The following is a 27905-nucleotide window of genomic DNA, read 5'->3' as shown; positions in this document are numbered from 1 at the left end:
CTCTTGTAAAATTTGTAAGATTCTTATTCCGGACGCTCCTTTGAAAAATCAAACGGTATGTTCGTTACAATGGCTACGATTGATTACTTCGTGCACTTTTACTCTGCAAAACCCACATTCACTTCATTCTTGCGATCCACCTTGCCAAAACCTCAGCTTTCACATACCACATTAAATACTGCCTCGAGGAAGAGCAATCAAGTCCTAGCGGTCAGAATGGCCTCCGACAAGGGGAATACTGATGATGTGTTAGTCCAATATGTGGTAATGAGGAGAGACCTGATTGACAGCTGGCCAATGGGTAGTGTCATCACTCAGGGTTGCCATGCTTCTGTTGCTGCTGTTTGGATGCACAAGGAGGATCATGATACTATCAAGTACTGCGGCGATGAAAATCTGGATAAAATGCACAAGGTAAAGAATAAAACACCCTTGCAATTGAGCTGTCTTTATATGACATTAAAATCTGTTTGTTCATTGTCTCGTGAAGGGCACACAGTCCAGTTTGACGTTTTGTCAAATGCTTTCATCTGGCTTTGTGGGTGTTTTGTATGTTTACATCTGGCTTTGTGGGTGTTTAAAATGCTTAATTATGACTACACAGAAGGCTCAGAGCCCTGCTGGTTGCCTGACTACACAGAATGCTTAATTTGCCTGCCATTGGCTGTGCAGTGTTTACCCAAATGATTGATTACCATTTATCAAAACTATACGCAAACCTGTTCAGTACCTTAATAACTGCTTGAGTATGGCTCTCCAGGTTTTCGCTAGATGCTTGATTACCGCGTGTCCATTACAATTCTGGATGCATTTTCAAATGCCTGATCACCATTTGTCCAACTACACATACCCACTTGGGTGTCTTCTTAAATGCCTGCAATAGTCTATCTGGGTGTTTCCCAAATGCCCCATTACTTTGTTGGGGTACTTTCTGCTTGCCTATATGTGTGCATAGTATATTGGGTACCCGCTGCTGAGGACACAGAAGCGAAACTTAAGTTTGACGGTTTGTAATATTGGTGCTTTTATCATGTTTAAGAATTTCTCTTGAACTGTAAGCCCCTAACTAGGATTGATTGGCCAAACACGAAGTTAAAAATTGAATGGCTGCGAACAGAATTTTTAGGCCTTTTTTTCCAAAAGTTGATGGGTGTTTTCCCACTTGCGTAGTAAGCCTTCTTAGCTCTCGTAGGTGTTTTTTGTAGCAGACGAAGTCTTGAAGAAAGGTTGTACTACAAGTAGTATTATAGTTTCAGTCCTCTTGCAGGGTTACTGAGTTGAGACTCGGGTTTTTACAGTCTGGCATTCCTACCTCTTGTGGGCTAAGTGATGAATTGACTACCTCAAGAGATGGATCTGGTTCTGGTTGGACATTCCTACCTCTTGTGGGCCAAATAGTGAATCAATTACCCTAAGGGATGGATCTAGTTCTGGTTGGACGTTCCTACCCCTTGTGGGCCAAATGATGAATTGGGCCAAATGATGAATTGATTACCCCAAGGGAAGGATCTAGTCCTAGTTGGATGTTCTTGTCTCTTGTGGGCTAAATGATCAATCGATTACCCCAAGGGATGGATCTAATCTTGGTTCAATGTTCCTACCTCTTGTGGGCCAAATAATGAATTGACTACCCCAATAGATGGATCTCGTTTCCGGTTGGACATTCTTGCCTCTTGTGGGCCAAGTGACAAATAAATTACCCCAAGGGATGGATTTGGTTCTAGTTGGACATTCCCATTTGTTGTGGGCTTGATGAATTGGTTACATCAAGAGTTGGATCTGGTACCGGTTGGATGTTCTTGCCTCTTGTGGGCTAAGTGATGAACTGATTACCCCAAGAGATGGATCTAGTTCTAGTTGGACATTCCAGCCTCTTGTGGGCCAAGTGAACTATGTCTACATATATTCATGTGTATGCTCAATGTTTTGTTCATACCTGATGTATTTTTCGTATGTCCACTTCATGAATATCTATGATTACTTAAACATGTTTCTATTATCATGGGATTTCTATTTTTGGTTGATCTAGAATATGATGTGTGTCATGCTTCTAGGTTTCTAACTCTCTTCTCAACAAATGGGAAGTTCCCTCTTGCCTTGTCTCAAAGTTCAAACAAATATCCATAGGACCAACTAAACATTTATTGCAATTACAATTGATGACAGGAAACTTGTCTTGAGATTGCAAACATGGCAAATTTTCGATCATTGGTCAAGAAAACTAACATGAATTGAAGATTGAGATTTATGTCTCGGGATAATATCAAAGTTGCGTAGGGGATGATATCAAAGCTTTGCAATAGAAGCTAAATAATTCACAATGAGATCTAGGGATTAGGTTAAGATGATCATTGCATGAGGACAAGCAATTTCAGGAAGGACAAACTATCATGCCCTGCCTTGGGTTTAGGTACAAACAATAAAAGATGATCTGTAAATAATAGTTAAAAGATATTAACCATAGTTACACCACCCTGAGGGATGGGGGGACGGGGGGAATGGGGGGACAAGTTTCCGGATGGGGGACAGAGGAGCCTTAATTTGGGGACAGCGGCGGGGGACTAGGGGGGTTGTATATACTATACATATGGTCTTAAAATGCTACCTATGAAAAGATGTATTGCAATATAAGATATAAAGATGCAAAAGAGTAAATACTTGAACATTGCATTGAATTGGGACATCAAACATTGAACATGAATAGTCAAATCAGCAAATAGTTAACACCGGGACATCCCCCCATCCTCGACAAAGGTGGTGGAATTTGGTGGCGCCACTGGGGATGGGGGAATGGAATCCCCAAATACCCGGTGCATGGGGCAAAAAGGGGAGGGGACGCGTCCCCATGTTACTATGGTATTAACAGCTAAGGCCGACCTCCCTAACCTAGGCAAATCAAACAAGGTAAAACAAGATTAATTGTTGGGCCAGCCTCCCCTGGCATTGGCACCTGCTATTTAGGAATTCAAATTAAATAAATAGATTAATTGTTGGCCAACCTGTTTAAGGAGATACAACCAATCAGTGAAAGGGTGTTTGTATTGGTGTAATAAGAGGCCAGTGAAGTTCATTTTTGGCATGCATGAAGGAATTTTTCATTCTCAGCAAAGCAGCTATAGGATTTAAGGCAGCAACAGCAGAGATAAATGATCTGAAATCAGACATTAAAACTAATATGTGCAGAATTTGATTTTATACAAACAACCTTGAATTAGTAAAAGTTATGAGTGGAGATCTAAGAAAGATATCAATCTGTATGGAAGGAAGATACAATACATTCAAACATTGACAGGTTAAACCAAGAAACAGTATTAATAACACCTCTGCGAAATGGTATCAGATGATAATAGTAAACAGTGTGTAATGCCTGCCATGAAGGGATGTCAGAGCCTTAGAAAAATCACAAAGTCTTGAAACAAGACAATTCTTCCTGAAACAACAATCTGGAAACAATATTTAACAGGCAGTGGATGGAATAATGGAAAATAACGATCAGATTTAAGTAGAACAGTGGTAATGCAAAGAATGCACTTACAAATACATTTGCTTTTAACACAGGTTTGCATGTAGATTCTCAACGCGTGTCAACAAAAGTGGGTTTCTCATGTTTACTGCTCACACTGATTCCGCCAGTGACATTGGACCTTCCATTAACGAAGGGTGACTGCAAATTATCCATCCAAATACAAGATAATGAGATGTAACAGTGCTATCCCGTTTCTCATTCTAAACTTTCTTGGTTAGAATATGCATATACGAAAAGGTAAGTGCTTGTCAAATTCATAAGAAATTATAGCAGCTTCCTTCATGCCTTTAGAAGTCTCTATATGAATTCTATTTAAGGTGGTTGAAAGACCATGAAACCTCTTATTCTAGCACCCTGATGGACTCCCAGTGTTTCAAGAAAATACTTAGTTTAGTTTGAGTCAAGCCAACTGTTTTAGATTATGAGTTCTAGGAATTTACTTGTTTCTTAGTGAGGTTCAGAAAACCATCATACCCAGTCATTGAATTTGCACATAGGGATGAGGCTATTGCTGTGGAGTCACATGTTGGGAACAATTCAAGATTCGCTCAAGGTTAAGGAGTATACCTTAAATTCAGTTAAGAGGATAGTGGTATGTATGGCGTCGGGTGAATATCCTATACCAGTGTTTGGCCTATGTTTCAACTCCCAGATATTATGAATCAGATTGGCTAATAAAAGTAGCCAATGATGGCATTACAACAATGACTGCTATGAAGTTTAGGATACCTACCAGGAGCTTACCATGATAGATAACCATGAACATGCTCACCTTTGCAAAAATAAATCATCGAAATGTTTTGTCTGTTCAGTGCATTATTTTTAGAGAAAAGTTTTTAGACATTGGTAGTGTTTTGGTTAATGTTAAAAGGAATGCTAATTAAAAAGAATCACAACATGAGATATGGGAAAAGATAATGCTGTAAGGAGCAAAAGATACTTATTGCATCTCAAAGTACAAAGAAAAAGCAAATTTACAAAACAATTCACTTTGCAAGTTGAGAATATCTTAGCTAAATATCAATATTCACAAATAAAATAGCTTTTATGTGTGCTGTACTTCTATTTGGGGCTTCGGCCATTCTAAGTAGGTGCACAAATGCTAAGCTTAAGCTAGGTACACACCTTACTACATATGTTCTTGATCCCTAAATTTACTAATTGTTTAGATAGAGAAAATTACATTATTGGTTGACTATAGAGTGGTGAATACATATTCTTGATGGTTAGACTAAGACTTATAATGGAGGCTTAATATAAAATCATACCATTATAATAGGGAAGATATTTCATGTTTTGTAATGGGGAGTTGATTAAAACAAAGGTTAAGGTGATTTGGATGAGTATTGTTTGAAACTTGTAAAGTAGTTAGTAAGTTGATAAGTAGGTACGTTGATGAGCATTGGATCAATTGATGAGCTCAAGGGGCTTTCTAATAAATGGTTCATGTTTGTGAGGTTTTCACACCATCGCCCCAAAATTTTGGGGACCCCCTTTTTTCTCAGTTGCCTTATTAAGCTTTTTGGAGTTGTCCAAAAGTTTTCGATTTGAAAATTTTACACTTTGGACGCCTTCAGGGCAAGAGGGATGTGGTTGGATTCACTTTTTCACCTGGTGCGAAACTTGATTTTCCGGAAAATTTAATTTTATCCTAAGGCCAAACAAATTTCAAAACAACATTTTTCGATGGTTAGAACAGTATTCGGCAGGATAAATTTGCAAAATTTTGGACTTAGAGGGATTTTGAAAATTTGATATAATTGTATAGACTTGAACATTTTCAAAACGACATTTTTTTAGATTTAATTGTTTTGGAAAATCTTGAATTTTTCGCTGAAAGGAAATTTTTTTGATAGTGAAATTAAATTTGAAAAATCGATTTTGAATGCTAGAAAAATGATTTATTTTGGTTAAAATTAAAATTGCGATGCAAAATTGAAAGTGGATTAAATTGCAAAACCTCATTAAAATTGGTTGAAATATTGTTTAGGAGATTTTCAAATGTTGAATAAAATTTGGTAAATTAAAATTGAAAATCGATTTTAACTTGCTAAATTCGATTTTAATGATATTTTAATTGCTAAAACGTTTTTAAATGAAAATTTTGACATCTCCTAGGCTTTCCTTGTCTTATTTTGCAATTTTTGATCACAACCGGCAATTAAATGGGCTAATTTCACTTTGAGCTAAGTAATTAAAGCATGGCATTTAAATCTGGGTCATTAATAAAGAGCTAATTTAATTTTTGCTTTCCTCCAAGGCAAGTTGGCCAGCTTGGAGGGACATGGAAATTTTGGTATAAAAGGGGCTCCCCCTCTCTCATTTCTTTATTCCATCTTCCTCCTCCTCATGTATTGAGCGATTTTTCTCTAGAAGGGCAGCTTGCAGATTTAAGTGATTTTTTTGGTCAGATTTTTCCTTGCTTGGTGGCATTTTCTTCTTCCATCTTGGGGCGAATTTCCCCCCTTAGGCCATTTTTTGAGGGCAGATCTGAATTTTTCTTGCTTGGACGATTTTTGTTGAGGTCTGATTTTCTTTCCAAAGAATGCGATTTCAATTTCCAGATTTGGGCAATTTTGTTGGTGAGGAGGCCATGTGATCCAAGGGCTTGATTTTGGCAAATGTGGGCAATTTCAAGGATGTCAAAATTCTGATTTTTGCTAGGGCATTGTTATTTGCAAGGAGGCTTGAAATTTCCGAAATCTGATCCGAATTCAAAGAGGGCTCGATTATTGGTAAAGACTAAATTAAGGTAAAATTTTATTCATTTTAGAAGTGAAGATTGGTTTAAAGGCGGATTCCACTCCTTGTTCTTGCTTGGTTTCGTTTCCCTTATATTCTTCTTGCATTCATCATCCACCACTTCATCATTCCATTGATAGGTTGAAGTTTGGAGAGATAAGTGTAGATTTCATGATAGGACACTTGGCGAGGTAGAAATAAGCTAGACCACCCTAAGTTGAAGTTGGGAGATATAAGTGTAGTCCATCCTAAGGTAACAAAGAAGTAGAAATAAGTGGTAGTCCCATTCCTAGGTTGAAGGTTGGAGATTGATAAGTGTAGAGATAGGACTTGGCAAGGCAAAAAATAAGCTAGATTCTATTGACAGAAAGAAAGTTGGAGATCAATAAATGTAGTCCATATTATTTAGAACAAAGAGGCAGAAATAAGTGTTTAGGATGGTAGATGTTAGTGCAGGCAAGAACCCAAAGGGAACAAATACCAAAAAGACAAGGAAGACATGATGCCTAAGACCACCTTCTTCTCGAAAGTGAGGCGAATAGGTGACACCAATATCGGTACAGTGAACATGATACAGTTAAGGACAGATTGAAGGAAGGGCAATCTCCCATGGCAAAGAAAATTTATAGAAGCGGAATTGTACACACGGTGGCCTTCCCTCCTACCTTGCCTTCTCCAGAATTGGTAATGAAGTGTGCATCCCGGTTTGATATTGTTACCAAATCCATCATTTTTGATGAAAGGAAGAGAGTGTTGGCCAACATCGGCGGACAAGTGGTCGAAGAAGCATTTAATATTCCCCAGTATAAAAGCATGACAGTGGCAATGATGGATCAAGCGGCCAGGTCATTTTAGGATAATCAGGAGGCTTTCTTCATTCACCTAAAGCAAAATTGGTTATACAAAGGCAAGTAGGGAGTCACCAAGTCGTCAAAGCTTGCTAAGTCAGATTTCAAATCAAAGTATGGCGATCTCATTGTGCTTCCTAGCCGGATCATGGGCTTAGCTCAAGGTATGCAAATCAAAAATTGGATGTATTATTTTATTGATGGAATTAAAAATGGAAAGAGAAGATTTTATTGGGCTAGGATCATAAGCGGAAATTTAGAATTGCAACTTAGGACCTTACAAAATCAAAAGCAATTCTACATAGGGTCCTATCTTTTCTATTTGATTGCAAGATTATATGAAAATCCTGAACTTAAGGCCTTAGGAGTAATTGGCAATGGGTTGGGGCAATGTTTGGTGCACAAGTGCTATCCACAGCTTCATTTGCACAACACCAAGGATTATAAGATGTGTTGTGACGCCTTTGCCATGAAGACAATAAGGATATTGCAAGGGACACCTACTAAGAGGCTCTCATCAGAAGCAAAAGCAAAAGTCAAGAAGTATGGGAGTTGGTTCATCCAATTTCTGCAATTCACTTATATTAGAGTAGCAAGAAGCACAGTATGTTGGAAGAGACTTCCAAGGTACCCACGACAAGGTAGTTTTGATGGAGTTGGCTAGGTAACTTGAGCATTATGACAAAATGATGAAACTTAAAGGTGAGACAGGGATTACCTTCTCATTTGGAATTGGCAATGATAGTTGTCCCAATCCTATCACCTTTGCAACTGCGGAGAAAGAATTAGAATGGTATCATCTAGCATGGTATAGAGCAAGGCAAGGATTTGATGAGTTGAATCTAGTGGATTGGGATGACCACCAGGATCCTTCCTTGGAGGCAATTATAAGAGCAGTTGATTTGCACACCGAGTTGTGGTACAATGGGAAGTTGAGGAAATTACAAAGTCAAAGGGTACACCTTACTTATGAAAAGATGAAACCAAAAGAAGGTTCAGCGGAGTCGGTCGAATAGAAGGGTGAAGGAGGTAGCCAGCAACGAGGAACAGTTAGAAGCAAGAAGAGAGGTTTGGAGGTTGAGAAAGGAAAAGAACATCATGAACCTCCAACAAAGAGATAGAATGCAGTGCCATCAAGAGAGAGCATAATTGAGGCTAGAAGCCAAGAAGATAATACAAGTGGACAAGCGGCTGTGGTAGAGGTGAGCTCTGATTTAGAATCAAGTGGTTGCAGCAATAGCACCGAGTACTCTTCTCTCTCGGAGAACCAACATTGAGAAGATGTGACAGTCACTAGTGAAGAAGAGGATCGGCCAATTGATATTGAGGAAATGAGCCAGGCGCTTGAGGTTGTTGGTGATGCTTTGCTAGTCGAACCGAATCCAGATTTGGGGAGATGCACTGCACCACTATGGTTAAAGAAAATGCTTATGCCAAGAGGCGAGGTAGTGACTGTCCAAACAGTTGAAGACATCCAAGGATTAGTAGAAAAGGGTGATAGCGAGAACCAGAGACAAATTGCAAAAATAGTGGCAAAGGTAATTAGGAGTGACAGTGATGGTCACTGAAAGGTTTGGATTGCTATACCAACAATTGGCAAGGCATTGGATGAAATTGTAGCTCAGGAATATGAGATAGTTGAACATAACTTGGGAAGAATCACGGATGACATGGAATGAGAAGAGATTCAGGAAGGCATCGTTTCAATCAGAGAAAGGTTGAGGAAGGCAAACAAAAGGATCATAAAGTTGGAGGCCAAGAACAAGTATTGGAGAGATTGCCAACCTATCCAACAATTGCACCAGGCAACCCTTCCTCAAGACAACGGGAGCAACACAGAAGAGATATTGGCTCAGCTGCGTGAAGTCAAGGATTGGATCCATGATACAATCCGAGATGGGCGAAATTTCTTGCCTTCCTTTGTCTTGACATTCAAGTCATTAGTGGCTATTAGAGATAAATTCAAAATATTTGAGGTTGAATGGAAGGATTCCCTTCCAGTCAAGGACTTAGCCATTCCCAAGCTATAGGCATTCATTGAGCTACTAGAGAAATATTTGGAAAGAGCCAAGTTGGTGGATGGAGGAGGATTGAGTATAGTGGAGTCTTGGTTTGTTGCCTTGACTATTAGATCGAGAATACTTGAAGAGGTACAAAACAAGATTGCACAACACAGTCCAGGTGTTGACACTTCCATTTCAACCATGATGAGCAATGTTGGGGCTGCGCTTGATTTTGAAGATATCAAAGAGGAGAACATCAATGAGACATAATTTGGATTGAGATTGTATGAGTTGGGGAAGGTTTCCATCAAGAAGAAACATTTGGGCACCCTTGCCTCCCTCAATGCCTTTATCGAATATGCGAAAGAATATGAGAAGGATCATGAGAAGACACTGCAAGCAACAAGCAACATGATGAATTCAGCTGAGCTCAAGATGAAACACACACGTTGTCCTCCCATGAAGGAAGTCAATGACAAGCTAGCCAAGTTCATCACTTTGGCTAAAAAGATGAAAGAAAAGGGTAGAACTATATTAGAAGATCATTTGATGTAAGCCCAAGTGGAAAATTCTCCTTTTTCTTGGGTAGGATCGGTGTCTGATTCTAATTGGCTACCATTTTGGTGCCTTCTCATTGGTTGCCACTTTTCATTTTTTTTCATTGGTCCATTGATGAGGTGGCATCTTCTCATTAGCCGATGGGGTGGCAACCCTAATTAGGGTTTCTAGGATACAATCTGGATCGTTGGTTTTGCCTTTTAATTTTTATTGTTGGTTGTAATTTTGGCCTTTATATAAGGCCATTTGCTCTCATTGAAAATTGTTGCTAAGATAATACCAAAATTGCCTTTCTTTATCATTGTTGTGACTTGCATGGTGATTAAGAACATTTGGTGTTATTGCATGGTTTCTCCTTCCAATGGTTAGAATTAGATTTCCTTTGAAGTTGTTAAAGTAGATTTTATTTTGAGAAAGTTGCTAAGAGTAAGAGTAGATGGATAGTTGTATGGTGATATTAGTGGATGTTTGATAGGGATCTATAACCAGGCCACTAGCATCCTAGTGGCTTGTTAGGAAGCCTTGTGTGGTAAACTAGTCATTTTCCCTTGAATCATTGCATCTATGGAGGTAGAGCCGCTGGTTAGCTTTCATCAGATTTGATCCCCGTCCATTTGCTAATCTTTCCATTCATAGGAGTAGGAGTAGAGTAGCAAGTAGTTGATTAGTTGGATTTCATTCTAAGAAAGTTAGGAAGGTAAAAGTCATTAGAAGCATTATTGCCTTCTCCTCGCGCAATCAACATTATCTAGTGCTAAACCCTCCATCACCACCACCATCAACATCATTTGGCACCCATACCGAATCATCACCATCATCCCAAAATCCAAGTCATCCTTGAATGAACAACGTAAGGTTTCCTATGTGATTACCAACAAATCACATCGATATAACTGAGTTAGTATCCACAGGTGTAAGGAATATTGGAGGTTTTTCTCATGTCTTCATGAGTATTAACTTTTCAAGAGAGGAATTGAGTGTTTGATATCCCATATCAAGTGTTCAATTGCTATATGTTATGTAGTGGTACAAAACTAACATCAACAAACACTTGGTGAAGGTTTTGCAAATGGGGTTTAAAGCAAAGTTGGTTTAACCATGGAGGAAACTCCATAGTTAAGCATGCTCGAGCTGGAGTAGTATTGGGATGGGTGACCTCCTAGGAAGTCTTGGTGCTTCACCTCTGTAAGCATCACCTAGATCCAATGACTGCTAAGTGTTCCGTTTATTCTCATGAGAGATGGAATTGTGTGAATTACTACTCATGAAACATGAGTCATTGAGTTTGACTCAAAAAACTACATAGTTAAATCCTGATAGCAATATCACATTTAGTAAGTTTACAATCACAATTCTGTGACAAGTGGTTATGGGTTAATTTATGTCTTAAACTGATTTTCTATTGTATAAAAAATGTATTGAAGAAAATTGAAAAGCCATCCATGGGCAGGCCAACCCCAAGCCTCCTTTTGTACTTTACATTTTGTGAGTCAATTGCTTTATTGTTTGATTGAGAAAACTAATCTTATATTTCTGTAATTTGCAGGATTAGGGCTATTATTATTGTTGCTAATGCAGATTCATGTGATTCCTTTACCCATATAGATTTATTTGATTGTTTAAAATGTCATCAATCAAACTCAAAGCTATATATTCTTCCTATATGTCAATTGGACCATTTATAATATGAGCAGGCCAGATCTAAGACGCCTTATGTATTTTACCTTTCATGAATCTTTTTCTTTATTGTTTGATTGTGAACAGTAATCTTTTATTTCTATAGCTCACAGGAGTAGTGTAATGTCCCCTTTTTAAAATAGTATTCAATAACAAAAATAATATAAAATATAAACAATAAATAATTAAATTATATTGTAATATAATGTCAAGGATAAAGGTATGCCAGCAATCATATATTAAGACATCAAATTATGAATGAGCAGTGGCCACAGATAAATGTAATATGGCCAACTTAATGCTGGATGAATTATTTAACAATATCACCAAATTCTTAATAAGGCAACTCAAGCTTTTGACTTCATTTGTCAGATTACTATGCTGGCCGACATCCAAAATATTAGAAGCAATTCATAGACCAAAAGGCCAAATATAATTATTAACAAGTAAGCAGCGATACGGTCTGATGAAATTAAAAGTGTCATGCATTTAATCCACTGAAGACATTGATCATGCGGCAGATACAGTGACCAATGAAGCCGGACAACCATCTTTCTTAAATAGCAACCACACTAATATGAATTATCAGAAACGTGGCAAAAATAATTAATAACTAATAAATGTGACAGCTATTCATATAAATGTTATGTCTCATAGATCATTAGTTAACTAGACATTGGTTGTCTTAAAGTTTCAGCAGGTGTAAACTGATGATTAAATATTTAAGCAATTCATTAGTTTTATTTCCAGAGAGCACAAACTACTAATAATTCTAGAGTGGGGCGACTCAGTATTTACCTAAGTTGCTGGTTTGGATTCTGATTCAGATGTGGGTTCGACATTCGGGTTCGAAATTTGCTCGGATTTTTTTTGGGCTGGGTTTGGATTCATTTTGGGTTCATCTGTATGGTTTTTTAATAATATTTTAATTTTTAATATAAATGTAAAAATATGCTGTGGCAAATAAGTTCATACTCCACTATGCTAATATTAAAGCAACTTAGCAAAATACACGACCACATATATTAACCTAGCTACTCAATAGAGGCATTCTCCTGAGTATAGCTATCCCTGTTCACTGGCCAGAAAATCGGCACCTATAAACAACAAATATATCCATGAATGCCTAACCAAGAGGAAACTATAAATTATCAAATTGATGTAAACTTTGAATTGTATTAGCTTTTAGACTTGGTGGTCATTGTCTGTCTCACGTAAGGATTATACATTTTAGTGAGGTCATGATGCCAGCAAAGGTTCCCATTCACCTCGTAAAACTACTGTCAATAGAATTATCTTGAATTTATTAGGATAATATTTTAGATCTGGGACATAAGTGACTCCCAGCATGAGCTATTAGTATTAGCAGCAAAGGATGCCACACACACAAAAATGGCTCTGCAACAATGTGCTTCATTATTGGTCATCTACATCCAAGAACGAAGAGATAACCCCAGATCCTTCTACAAAATTGTCTACTTAGACAGATTGAGTGTCTTGATCTACTAAGGCAAAAATTCACCTCCGAAGTCAAGCAGAGGCTGTAGAGCAGATCTTCACCATTGACCACAAACACACTAACCTGTAGTGGTAAAAAGATCAACTAGAGGATAATCACAGCACATTGTGCTGCCAAAACCATTGATCTATCTTGCATTCCATTTTACACTGGCTGTCCCATGCACTGCCACTCCCTGAAGAAGACATCTATGATGTTCATACAGGTGAGTATGAGCTGCTCTAACAACAAGAAGCATCAAATACACCAGCATGGACAGGCCAAAAGATATGCTGCCATTTTGCTATGCATTATAGATGTCCACCTTTCTTTTCCTAATTTACCATTTTGCTCTGCTGACGTTTACCAAATTTGCTCTAAATTCCCCCAAAGTTGCCCAGGGTTCGAAATATTGAATCCGCAGGGAATTTCACAGGAAAAAGATGAATTTGACAAGACTTCGAACCGACTACAAATTTGAGAGAATCGAATGTCGAATTTGAGGTTTTTGGAGCGAATATGGCAACTTAGGTATTTACCAATAATCTTCAAAAGCTGGGATCTAAGCTGTGATTTGAATGAAAGGATGCAAATAAGAATTAGGAATATATGTCTCCTAAATGAAACGCCTATTCAAAAGAGTGTGAATCTTAGATATAAAGGCATATATATAAAGAGGCAAGAGACTATGGCACAATGGTAACTTGTGAGCCTCTCATGTGGGAGGTCTTGAGTTCAAGTCTACTCAAACTTAACACATAATAATAATTAATCTTGGCTTCGGCCCATTTACCTATCAAAAATAAAAAAGGCATATATATAAAGATTGCAAATGAAGTGCGAAAGAAGACAATAAGGTTTGTAATTTATAAATCAGACCATGCCAAAGGAAAATCCTCATGTGTGACTGTGTAAATCCTCATCTTCAAATATGTTAACACCATTCTAAATCCTAGAAGCCAATTTCATGCTTGCACTCAGTGGTCAATTTTCAGATCTTTCCCACAATTTATATTCAAACAATATGCTTCAAAACACTAAAAGCCATGATCTGGAGAATTTGCAAAAGGAAGTTGGTTGATATATACATTTCTTTCAGGACTATACAAGTACATCTGCAATTCATCATGAGGGAAATACATAAGGATCTGTATTCAGAAACATATGAAAGATTCTGTCATCATATTGTATGCTTTAACGTTAGAGATGAAAAACATCAGCAAAGTATGGTCTCACATCCCAAACTACCAGCAAATATGTAATCTGAAGCAGATGAACATTATTGATAATATACTGCATCTAACGAAACATCAGTGTATATATTGAAGATATTTGGAATATATACGTGAGTGATATATGTATGAGGGAATATTTAGTCTGTCTAAATACTTTAACATGAAGCAGCAATATATTCTCTGATCAAGACATGTTCAATATTCAATGTTTATATACAACTAATATACATCAGTTCAGCATTTAGCAGTTCATGGTGATAATATACAAGTAGCTGTCCAGTTGGGTCGACTGATAAAAGTAAGGAGACAACAAATATGCTGGAGCTGTTTTGTTCTAGAATGGTGTATAGTATGTTTTTATTCATCAAAAGAGAATGCAACATAAATGATCCGAGTTAGAGAATGTGACGGGCTTCTAAATTATAAAACATCATGAACAAATATATCATAGAGGAAGTTATCACCTCTACAGTTAATTATAAGTCTACACTGTAACCAATGGAACAAAGAATTTAGATCACTGGTATATCAAGCACATAGTTTTTAAAAATTCATTACGGCATCAACATGTTTTTTTGTATGGTCCATGACAACAGTTGAGGACATCATTTTGGAAAGTATAAATTACTCATGCATCACCATTTGGCTGAACTGACGACGACAGGAATCACATGCACCATGGAAGAAAGAGGAATATGGAACAAAGGAGAACAAAACAGTGAGTCATATCATATATAGACCTATGCATCACAGTTTATAAGGTCTGTGGTCGAAGGCAGTGATAAAGAAGTTTGATAATTCAAACTAAATAATGTATCCAGTATTATCATTATGAAGACATCGCAGAAATAAACCAAGCAAATCGCACAAGGTGAAGTCTTACTTTTTGATGGAGAAAGGAAATGATTCGGTGCTACATTGAATAACATCATAGAAAATGACACATCAAACACATAAAATCGGAATGATATTCTACAAATACAAGGAATGCAGCGATGAGTTTTTTTATTTAGTGGCTGCGAATAAAGTCAAGGAGATCCGGTAGAAGATCAAGACGAAAGCCAAGGGCTCAACAGATGTCAATGAATCTTCCGCTCATCCCATGCCATCAATGCTACCAAAAGAGCCATCCATGTAATAACCATATCCTAACCGAAGCTTAGGCAAAACCTTCCATGGTTTCGTATGTGCATTTCTAAAGTGTAAATAAAAGAAATAACGGTTTGCGATGATATAGTAATATCGCTTGAAAAATACTTATATTCCTACCACCAATTAAAGTAATTGAAAAGACAATATTGGTAACATAAAATCAGAGGCGTGATTATAATTAGAGATGCTATTTTTTTTAAAGAGACAAGATTTTTGAATATATAAAGTCATGTCCCCTCATATTAAAGATATAAATATGGCATGAATAAAAACAAGAGACATTCCCAAAAAGAAGCAATGCATTTTTATAAAAGATATTCAGTTTTGTATGGAGGAAAATGAATTATAAAGTATGACTTTGATGTAAATTTCAAATATTATATTTTAGTAATAAATAAAAATCTCGTTGGTCTTTGTTTATTTAAAAGGCAAAGAGATTACAATTAGAGTGTGGATTCATCCTTTATGATCAATAAAATGATTATTGAATTATTCCAGATGATACTTGTGTGTTAGATTTTGTCACCACATTCTTTGTTCGACAATCAGGGACATTGTGAAATAACTATTTGTTTCCTTGTTTTTGTCTAATTGGACTTCCGCCACAGAAGTTAAAACCCCTTGGACTAACATTGAATTGCATATAGCACTTGTCTTTTGCGGAGCTCAGGAGTGTTTGATGATATCTTGATGAAATATTGTCTCATAGAGTTGTACATAATAATCTTCATTATAGTTGAGTTGCTCAAATAAACTAGGGCAATAGTCTTTTAATCACTAAAGTTAAATAATTGGATTTATAGTCGAAGTCAGCAATCTTTGTATTTCTTTCCTACAAACATCAGCTCAGTCATTACATCATACTGAAGCATTCATATTTTTCAACCTGGAACAAGTTTAAAGATTTTTGCCAACCTAAAGAACTCATATTCATCAAATTCGCTATAGAAAAGCTTCAAACCAGATGATCAAGTTTGGAGTGAAGTTTTACCCGCCTAGGTGTAGTGAAGCCTAAAGTGCAAGTGAATTGAAGTCATTCCTATTTGTTGGCCAAAACTGACTGGGCAATCCTATCAGAGAATTGGCAAAGCTCCTAGATTTCCAATCTGTGGTTTTGGGAACCAACAAGGTGACAGCAAATTAGTTTGCTGCCACTTATCTATAAATCAATAATGATCTGCAGAATCTTATATCTGAATGCTATTAAGAATAAGGGATCAATATAGGGTTCGGTATGTTACTATAGCTTTAATATCAGTTTATAATACTAAAATCATATATATATGTGGGTAGATAGTGTAATGCCCCACCTGAGAACCCATGAGAAAAAAAATCTAACATACATAATATGATAGATAGATGATAGGTAGATAGATAGTTCAATTGCATTTTACTCATTGATATCCATTCATAATCCATTTGGAGACGATGCATTTCCAGCTATTCCTTAATCGTTTGCTATAGCGCCTTAAGATGATAGATTGGTGCTGTATAGGGAGAGGTGGAGTAAATCCTCACAAGGTAGGTGAATCCCAAGATGGGATATGGACGTAGTTTTAGAGCCTTAAGGAAGCCTACTTGTAGAATTGTATGTCAATTGCCCTACGACAAGTAAATCCACATCCTCCTTATGGTTCACATGTTTAAGAGAGAAGTGAGGGATTGGGCTTAAGTATGTTAAATTTCAAATGTATTATGAATACTAATTGTTCTCTAGTTTAATGATCTGACTTTGGCATAACAATATATAATGTGGTGTGTTTATTATTGAGAAATTGGTAGTCTTCTAGTAGGCAACATTACAAGAATAAAGTTAAAATCCATTGCCAAGCACAATCCAAACCCTTATTGGGAATTTTGGGGTAAATCAAGTAGAGTCCCAAATTGGTACAATACAACTAGGGTTATTATTAATGCTAGTGCAGATTTCTATGATTCTGTTAGGATTAAAGTGCCATTTAAATCCTATATATTTAATCATTTCTAATATTGTTTGTAAATCATTCATAAGGGATGATGGATTCACTGTCAATACTAAATACTTTTACCAATAGGGTTTTACCACCTGTAAACCTTATATGGTAATTGAATTTTTATCGAGAGCTAGTAACTATTTTCTTACCAGAAGTGATTTACTATTGGCCGGGAGGGAATCTTGAAGTATAGGCATTCAACTTTCTAAGAGAGTTCTTGTTTAGAAAAAAGAGGGGTAAAAACTTTATTGAACTTTAGAACAACAAATTACAAAATAGCAAAGGGCCAAAGCCTCAGGAACCACCAGAGATCACATAAGAGCAATAGCTAGATCATCCCTCCCTAATTCCACTAACATCCTCAGCAAGAGTCCTCTCCAAGGCCTGACATAATGCATCGGGCATCTGCTCCCACTCATCAATCCTCCTGCCATCTATATTTTCAGATGCCCATTTGGCCAGATTATCAGCTGCCCTATTCCATTCACTTGGAATATGGGCATAAGACACTGAATCCATCAAAGAGCTAACCTATAATATCTGTTGCACTATCGTAGTCAACTACCAACTAATATCTGAGATCTTCCTCTCTAGGAGAAGATTAACTAGAACCTGAGAGTCAGATTCACAAATCACCTTACGCCACCCAAGAGCATAACCCTGCTTCAAAGCATATAAGATAGCCAAACCTTCCATCCTATTCACAGTTTGCACCCCTTTATTGACCAAGAAAATAAAAACCATTGATCTAGAAGAATCCCTTCCAATCCCGCTAATCCCAGTCGGACCTGGATTGCCCCTGGAAGAGCCATCCGTATTAATTTTCAAAAAACCAGCCGGAGGGGGCAGCCATCTCCCCATCCTTTGAACTTTCTGCTTCGCACGTTTGCCTCTCCTAACACAGGTTGATGCTGGGGATATCCCCTGTATTCCCAACCTCAACCATCTCAGGATTACTCTTCTCTAGCGGCAACACAATTTCACTCTTAGCATTGACAGTCTCCTGGATCATTCCCATAATTCTGAGCCAAACCTGTTGAATCCCCAAATTTTCACCCCGAAAGATTCTTCGATTTCTTTCCAACCAAACTTGCCATTGCAAAAAGATAGGTCCAGTGTACCAAACATCCTGCAAGAAGGGAGCGAAGGAGGGGGGCCTCCCCAGACTCATCCAAAACTCCGCCAGGGAAGAGGCATGAATACATGGTCGTTTCCAAACATCCCACCAAAAGTGCCAGAGTTGTAGGGTGAAAGAGCAATGGAAAAACAAATGCATAGAGTCTTCCTCCCCACTACTACAGAGAACACACCTTGAAGGGCCATAAAAACCTCTCTTCCGGATATTGTCCCAAGTCAAGCATCTGTTCCAGACCAAAGTCCAAATAAAGCAGTTACACTTTGGCCAAGAAAACTTATTCCAAACTTTCTTCCACCACTGAACCTCCCCCCCCCCACAAGTTGCTGGGAGAGCAACTTCTGGTACCTAGAAGAAACAGTGTAAGCACCCTTGGGATTAGGGGACTAGGCCAAAACATCATCCTCCATAAGGGTGCTACAGTTTCGGCCAGAAAGAATGTACTGAAGCTCAATGCACTCCATCCAACTCGAAAATCAGCCATTCCTCTGGGTTCTTCCATCTTGCCTCCACCATCTGCCCCTGGAGGGAAAAGGACTTAAAGTCGCTCACCCTTGACCATCGAGCTTCACAAAACCTCTAGGATAATACGTGCAAATGAGGATATTGGACCACCATGGGAGGGTAACCATCCCAAGCATCATGCCAGAAATGTACCTCTGACCCACTCTTGCATATCCAGAAAAGGCCATTTTTAATGAGCGCGGCCCCTTTCTTGAGGGTGTTCCAAATCACTGAACACTACCCAAACAAGCTATACTGAGGGATATCCTTCTAGGGGATCCCTGGAAAGTACTTCTGAGACAAAATTTTGGCCCAGACCAGATCCTGTTCCACACATTATCGCCAATACAATTTGGTAGCCAGAGTAGTACCAGTTAGCATTGATTGCCTTAATCCAAGACCACCAAACTACTTTGGGCTACAAACAACCTCCCATTTAATAAGACTCCACTTAGTTGTAGATAAACTTCCAGCCCATAAAAACTGTCTAGCTAAGGAATCCAAGTCCCTAACAAAGCTCATCGGTGCCACCTGAATCATACACTTGTAGAGAGGAAGAGCTTGAACCACAGATTGGAGCAGCTGGACCCGACTCGCAAAGGATAACCACCTGCGGGTCCAATGAGTGACCTTGACACGAAATTTATCCAGAATGACCTGCTAAGAATCCCTAGACTGTCTGCCCATTGAGATAGGAATCCCAAGTTAGAGCAATGGAAGATTCCCAATTTGGATTCTAAGAATATAAGCAATTCTCCTTTGAATAGATAACAAAGTGTTGAAGAAAAAATGGAAGACTTGTCCTCGTTAATTAACTAGCCTAAGGCAACAATATAGACATCCAACATCTTGCGCATATTAGAAGCTTCCTAAATGGTAGCCATGCCCATCAAAGCTGTATCATCCACAAACTGTAGGTGTGATTGAATCGGAAGGCCCCCTCCCCACTGCTAGCCCTGAATGAAGCCCCCTTCTACATTCCTTTTTATCAACCGTCCCAAACCTTCTACCAGAAGAAGAAACAAGGAGAGAGTGGATCGCCTTGCCGTAGACCCCGAGAGGCACCAAAAGATCAGAATGCTCCCCATTAATCAAAATTGAGAAGGAAGTCAAAGTCACACAACTCATAACCCAAGCGATCCATACCTCCTCAAAACCAAAGGCACCCAAAACCTTTTGGAGGAATGACCAACGAACTCTGTCATAAGCCTTAGCCATGTCCAACTTGATGAACATAGCCTTGCCTTTAGAGTTGGCCATGGAATGAATAGTCTTAGTTGCCACCACCCCCCCATCCAAGATTTGGTATCCCGCCACAAAGCCACTTTGTTCCTCAGAAATAAGCTTTGGAAGCCACTTTTTTAGCCTAGCAGCTATCAACTTAGATATAATTTTATAAATAACATTGCAAAGAGAGATAGGGCGAAAGTGACATAACCGATCAGCCCCTTCCCCTTTGGGACTGAGAGCAAGGAAGGTAGAGTTCAGGGCCTGAAGCATCTGCTTATTCCTCTGGGATTCTTGAACAACTGCCCGTAAATCTATCTTGATAATGTCCCAAAATTCTTGGAAGAATTCAATCGGAAAGCCATCAGGACCAGGAGCTTTTCCTTTTTTCATCTGGAAAACAGTCTTCTCTAGCTCCTCCAAAGAAATGGCACTCATAAGATGCTCCTTCATTTCCAAAGAAACCAAAGAAGGAATACAAGAAAGGACCTGAGCCTCTTCAACCGATTCCCCCTCCGAATCCTCCCTAAATAAAGAAGCAAAATACTACACAGCTTCATTGGAGATATCCTGAGAAGAAGAAAGAACCTCCCCCCTATCATTCACCAAAGTTGATATAGAATTACCATGTCGTTTGGCCTTCACTGAATTGAAGAAGAAGGTAGTATTCTTATCACCCTCCTGTAGCCACTCAATTTGGGCTTTTTGTTTCCAAAAGATTTCCTCCCTCAGCTCCCATTCCTCTAGGGTTTTTAAGGCCCTAGCTTCCTCTCGTAACAAATACTCTGACACCCCATCCTCCCTAATCATCTTGGTAATATCATTCAACTCAGCTTGAGCCATACTTTTCGTATGGAAAATATTGCCAAAGCATTGTTGACTCCACCATTTGAGCTGATATTTAACATATTGGAGGAGTTTAGCAAAAATATACATTGCTGTACCATAGGCTGGTCTACCATCCTTCCACCAATCAGCCACACATCCATAAAGGTCCAGGTCCCTCAACCACATGAGCTGGAATTTGAAAGGTGGCTTCTGAGGCAACTGGGCAGATGAAATAACTAGCTTAATGGGCCAATGATCTGAGCCTCTCCAATCCAATATCTTAGAACTGGAAGACCACAATCCGCCCACCCAAAAACAGGAAACCACGAACCGATCTAGACGTTCAGCAATGCAACTGTCTCCCACCCTTCTATTGTTCCAAGTGAATTGACCATTGCTAGGCTTGACATCCACAAGATTGAGTGCCAAAATATTATCCCGGAAAAACATAGAAGAGGGCTCAAGTCTTGCATTACCCCCCCGTTTTTCAGATAAATCAAGAATAGCATTAAAGTCTCCCACAATAATCCATGGCAAGTAAGGAAATCGGCTATGAACAAAATGAATATTATTCCATACCAGAAGTTTACCTTAGAACTCAATGGGAGCATAGATGTTGGAAAACAAAACAGATTCCCTCGACTCAGGGCACAAAGAGACCATGGATAAGGAGGATCTAAAAGATATCCACCACAATGGTTGAATCTTTCGTGGGTTCCAGAGACATGCCACACCCCCCGAAGATCCTTGAGCTCCAATGCACTGACATTGACCAATCTTCCACAATTTAGGTGCTAGACTCATCATGCACTCAACAGAAACCTTGGTCTCCTGAAGAAAAAGAACATCAGGAGAGTGACTTCTAACCAATTCTTGAACAACTTTTTGTCTACGGCCGCTGTTCAAGCCCCTTACATCCCATGAAATAACGATCATTTTGGGGGAGTCGAAAACTGAGAATCTAGGGTCTTAACAGATCCTGACTCCACCAAAGTCTCCCCTACCATCTTAATCTTCTCCAAGTCCTTACGTCCACTTTTATCGCTTTTCTCTAAAACCCCCTTCTTGCCATCCTTTTGAAGAATACCCAGAGGGGGAAAGGCCTTTCCATGCTTATCCATATTTGAAACAACCGTTCGTGCAGGAAGAGCTATGCCCTCTTCTCCCTGTCCCAAATCAACATTTGACTCTAAAATCATTTGAGCATCTGCCTGCCCATCAGTGACCATAGGCATGGTAGGTTCCACCTGAGGAGTAGGACCAGGAGTGGAAGTGGCAATCACTAGGCTGGAATCCGCCACAAATTGATCTACACTGATAAATCCTGGAATAACTTCTTGCTGACCCAATTCATCCAAGACTTCAAACCTGTTAAAGGTATCCCCCTCTTGTCTTTCCATTAGAGTCCTCTTCTGACCTCTATTCTGATTACGAGTCTTAACCTGAACAAAACCCTCAACATCCATACCATCACCAGAAACAGGCTTCTTCCCTTTATTAGTACCAGGGGTGTTACGAGGAGGATGCAGAGGCTGCTGCTCCCTTGTCTTGGCCTTCGGGCATCTTCGCATCAAGTGGCCATATTCATGACACAGGCGGCATCGAAAAGGGAGGGTTCCATAATCTAGTTGTTGCACCCAAGAATGTGATCCTGCACACATTTCCACCGCATCTGGGAATGGTCTACTCAAATCAAGTTCCACACAAACTCGAGCAAAAGTCATTACTTTCTTACCAAGGGTTTGTGTTGAAGGCCCCACTGGTCTCCCAAGCATCGAAGCAAGCATATAAAGAACATCCTCCCGACAACATTCTATTGGAAATCTGGGTAATCGAACCCACATCGGAACCCAATTTGGAAGCTCCTCAGAGGGATTAAATCCTGCATGCCATGGTTTAACAAATAGCCCAACCTGGTTGTAAAAATAGGGCTCTCCCTCAAAAACTCTATTGCAATCAGCCAGGCATGTGAATGTGACCATGAAAAAGTTATTTGCAAGCAGCGTGACCTCCATTTCGCCGTCTAGTTCCCAAATTCTCCGAGCCCAACTTTCCAGAAATTGCAGAGATACTCTTAATCCCAAAAATTTACAATACAGTGAGTGCGAGTAATATTCTACATCTTCAGCAATCATTTCAGAAGGGATTACTAGTTTGGGTCTTTCTTTACATCGCTCGAGGCAACTGTTACTCTTCGTGATCCGGGATCCACTAGGCGAGCTCGATTTCGTAGCTCTTGAAATTTGAGAAAAGAGGGCATTATCGAACACCCTTGCCCCCTATCCTGACGGACACACTTCCTCCACATCATGCAAAACTAAATCGGGTGTAGCCCTAGAAGGCTCACCCCGAGACATAGCCGTGCACCAACCTGGACCGTCCACAGCAGGGAACCACGTCCAGGCACCTCCACAAACGAGTGATCACACAGTAACCTGCAAAAAGGCGGCCAAAGAAGGATCAGACCTGCGTCTACCAGCGATTGCAGCAGATAATCAACACCCCCACATGACCAGACGCTCCCCCCAACCCACACAAGCACAAAAAGGACAAAAACGAGCTAGGGCACTACTGCCCTAGCTCGGCGTCGAGTTACAGATCTCCGCCATCACCGCACCAGTCATTCTTCTATCTCCCCAATTAATAATTCTCATCCACTTCCTAAGAGAGTTGTTATGAGGTTGTTTTTTTAATTTTTTGGAAGCTATTATTAAAGATAAAACTACTTGTGCATATATTATGAACTATAACCACCAGATTATTTGGTAATTTTAAACAACTGAGTGCCCAAATCAAGTAGGTGAGTAAATTTTTTGTAGCGTACTTTATCCTTTGCTTTAAATACTTGAATTTATCCATGGGATATGTTTGGATTTAGTAATCAACTTGGATGCCCCATTTGGGAGTTGACAATACTATATAAACATGTCTTAAGGTGGTAAGCGAGCATTGTAATTGTTAAGACTCAAGAGTGACAAAACTGTGTTTACAAATTGTTGAGGATTGTAGATTGAAGAGGAGACAGGGACAAGTGTATTTACTCCCTTTTTGGAGATAATACACAACTAGGTCTCTCTTCTTGGTGGTTTTTTCCCTGAAAGGGTTTCTCCGTGTAAAAATGGTGTCCAGTTTTCTGTGGTAATAAGTTTTAATAGTTGATGCTTATTTGAGCTCCATATGTCTAACATATAAACAATATTTCAGATTTACAGAGATTTAAGCTTCCATTATTGCTGTTCACCTGTAGATTTTTAATTGATTCCCTTACCAATCTAGAGCTATTTGCTTGTTAAAAATACCATCAATCAAAGCTATATGTTCTCCATATATGTCAATTGAACCATTGCTAATATATAATATTATAATCCATTGGTTTCATTATGCCCTTGCAACTGGGATTCTGTGTGGTTAAAATAAATATTTTCTACCTGTTTTGATGGTTTACCTTCCAATAAATATTGCTTTGCTCATGCTGAAGTACCAGTAATTGAAGCCGTTGCATGTTTGATGATTTTCTCTATTGAACCAGTGACATTCTTCATAAACTTGCTACCTTTGAGCAATTGTTATTGCGGTAAGTTTACATCAGGTATTTGCCTGTTTGATGATCTTTTGTCAATGAAAATTTGTCTTTACATACACATTCTACCTTTAGTCAATATACCATTCTGAGTTTATGGAAGGTTATACATATTTGTTATAATCAGCATATAGTTCAAAAGGTAACCAGTACTTGCTGAAGGACATTTTTGCCCTAGGATGACGTGTCATATTGGTCTATCAACAATTTTCATTTCACCTCCAATCCAATTCACACCACTATAAATGACAGGAAATGAGATTAATATGTGAAATATCCATGCATAAAAAAGTGTAAACAATCAATTCGTAGATATGTAAATACGGTGCATCTGTATCTGTGATTTGGGTTAGTTACGGCTAAAAGATATTGTACTGTATCATTACATCATGAAAGTAGTCTATAATACCTTTGTTTAGGTTAATGATCCAAAAATTTAAATAAAGTGCCTTAACAATGAGTCAACAGATGCCATTTCCAGTTACAAAGATCGTGTTAGACCTTGGAATGACTATATTGAAGATCAGTTGGGCACAATGCAGAAAATACTGTACTTACGCTAGAGAAATTTGTCACTGCATTGACAAAGCATTGAATGTGAAGGGTTTTTGACATTCAATTTGGTTTCTTGATGTCTGAACTGGCTTTTGATGCCAAGGAAGATGTTGGGACATCATAAAAGAACATCTAAAACACATTTGAGGGCCTGACTCTCTCTGTATCCTTCATTCTAGATTCATTTTGACTGTTTGAAGTTCATCAGGAGAGGTTTTTAAGGTGTCAAGGAATATTACTATTGTTTGGAACTTTGGAGTCCTAGAGGTACTGTAAACACTTGTACTGAACTGGAAGATAACGGCATGAGAGAAAAGGCTCACACTTCTGGAGTTTTCTTCCCTTTAGAGGGTTTCTCTAAATGCAGCCATGGGTTGCAGTCTATCTGTGTGCTGCTTTTGTAGGATTTTTTCTTGATTCATGTTTTATTATGTGTTCTGTAACCGATATGAACATGTTAGACAGTTATAAAATTAAATGGGAGTGGAGAAACAGTAAGTTTGAATGTGTTTGCAGAGTTAAAAGAAAGAATCTATAGTTCATGAATGCTAGGAGAGTTTCACCAGTATTTTAGAGATCAGAAAGGCTGGTTCTGTTCAATTAATCATTGAAGATATTAAATGGTTATAGTTAGGATATTCCAGTATTCTTTATTTCGGGAAAACAGGCTAGTATTTCTATCAGCATGCATTTGTTTTTGCTTCTCAGAAAAGAAGGCTGTAGAGAATTACATCCAAACATTTTGTTGTTTATGCTACAACATGATCTCATTTAAACGTATTTAATACTATACGAAGAATGATCTTAATCATCTGAATAATAAATATGTAATGATTTAATCCCTGGATTGCATGATCATACAAAAAAAGGTAGAATCAGGAATACATTAGGCAAAGTTGTATTTGTAGAGATTTTCAAATCAATCAATTATTTGTGATTGTAAAAGCTTTAAGAATTTTTAAGTTCTCCAATTATTTTATTCCAGCTATAATGATATGTCAAAATAATTGGTGTTTGTCAATATATCTCATGCCATGTGTAGCCCCTTACAATGCTGCAGTATTTCAGATTGACCTCTGCTTGTTTTATGGTTAGTAGTCAGTCGATAGGAGAAGTCACTGCAATGAAATTAAAGTGAATGTGAAGAGAAGTACCCCTTAGAATGCCACAGTATTTCAGATTGACCTCTGCTTGTTTTATGGTTAGTAGTCAGTCGATAGAAGTTGCTGCAATGAAATTAAAGTGAATGTGAAGAGAAGTACCCCTTAGAATGCCACAGTATTTCAGATTGACCTCTGCTTGTTTTATGGTTAGTAGTCAGTTGATAGAAGTCGCTGCAATGAAACTATAAGTGAATGTGAAGAGAAGACTCAGAATTACCACTAAAATTATAAGTAGGTGGTATTTTTTCTTGCAACGTGTCAAATTTCATGATGTTTTATTAGGATTCAACTGTGCAGATTTTAAGTTAAGAGTAGTATTGGAATGGGTGACCACCCTGGAAGTCCTATTGCATCACCATAGGGAGCATCATCTAGAATCTAAATCTTAGATGCTGTAAGCGCTAAGTAAATCAATCATGCTTCTGAGAGATGGGTTACTGTGAACCACTACTCAGAATGTTGGTCAATGAGATTGACTGAAAGATTACACAGTGAAATCCTAATAAACACTAGATACAAAAGTTTCAACATAATTCTTATTTTATCTTTTGAAAGCTTGGGTACTCATTACAGAACCATATGGGGCACCTCATCCTCATTAGTGCTCATCTTGCAGGTCACTCTTGAAGTAAAAGGGGAAGCTCAGCTTGTCAACTTGTCAGAGAAGCTTAAAGGAGGTGAGATTGGTCACAAACTATGGATTGAACAACCAGAAAATATACCTACGTGTTTGGCAACTAAACCTTATCCAAAAACTCTAGTTGCTCCTTTTTTCAGGAAGTTGAAGCTTTGTAAGTAAAATAAACATCCATTTTGTGTATGGTTTGTATGGTTCATTGTAATATTGGCTTTCAATTTATCACTTAAAATTCATTCTTTGTGGTCGATCATTTATACATTTGCATTGTATTTGATGGGGAAAATCTGGCTGCCTTGAAGGTAAACAGTCATTGATAAGGAATTGGGATCTGTTTCTTCTATTTTGGCATGCAGCTTTTCAAGTTCAACAATCAAATCATTCCCATTCTTAGCATGTATAAGAGCTCAAAATTTGATAGCACTACGCTCATTGTATGCACTACCATATTGGCGCTTCCTGTCCAGAAGAACATCTCTGTACATCATGTATTTAAATGAGCATCCAAACATCCCTTGAGCATTTTTGGGGATGGAATGCTTCTATACTTTAGTTGTAAGATACAAGTATGAAAAACCATAGAAGAAAAATGTCCATCGCTGGTTCAAATATGCTAGAAATATGAATATGTTTAGAGGAAAATCAAACCCAACATTTGCAACAAAATTCTAGGATGTAAGACACTGGAAAACATCTAAATGCATGAGCTTAGGACACACAAACGTAAATGCATTGGCAAAGGGCATAGTGCCACGCTACAAGATTTAGTTATTGGCTCCAAAGTTTTTGTCTGCCAAGATATTCAATGGTAAAAAAGAATATCAAGTTGAAAGTAAAGATTTGTTTGATTAAAAGAATATTTTTTTATTTTCTGAAACCACAGTTTTTATAAGATGAAATAAATAAAATGTTGTGCTGATTGATAAATACCCAATTGTGAATTTCTTTAGGAGACATCATTTCATGTAAGACAAAAAAATTCTATACACTAAAGGGCATTGCAAATAAATTATTAATGTGGCCTAAGCTTTGTTTATGCTGAATTTTAGTGTGGGCCAGTTCAT

At 38.3% G+C, this 27905-nt stretch overlaps 1 protein-coding gene across 6 annotated transcripts; it reads left to right on the top strand.

The window, feature by feature from the left end:
* Positions 1-27718, top strand: LOC149538138 (Peptidyl-tRNA hydrolase II (PTH2) family protein). Of its 6 annotated transcripts, none has more exons than XM_089799522.1 (3): positions 5-414; positions 26821-26881; positions 27144-27718. In XM_089799522.1, exons 1-3 carry the CDS (start codon positions 58-60, stop codon positions 27233-27235), a joined length of 510 nt encoding a protein of 169 aa, XP_089655648.1. In that variant the 5' UTR covers positions 5-57; the 3' UTR covers positions 27236-27718. The 6 variants fall into 6 exon arrangements, with proteins under 6 accessions (XP_089655649.1, XP_089655648.1, XP_089655644.1 ...); XM_089799518.1 differs by having other exon boundaries at positions 6-414; positions 26821-26995; XM_089799524.1 differs by having other exon boundaries at positions 7-414; positions 27198-27718.
* The last annotated feature ends 187 nt before the right edge of the window (positions 27719-27905 follow it).

This window comes from Cupressus sempervirens, chromosome 9 (assembly GCF_028749045.1).
Source record: "Cupressus sempervirens isolate cs-2001-9-10 chromosome 9, ASM2874904v1, whole genome shotgun sequence".
Lineage (NCBI taxonomy): Eukaryota > Viridiplantae > Streptophyta > Pinopsida > Cupressales > Cupressaceae > Cupressus > Cupressus sempervirens.
Note: the sequence above shows the minus strand (reverse complement) of the source record. Positions and strands in the feature narration are given on the sequence as shown.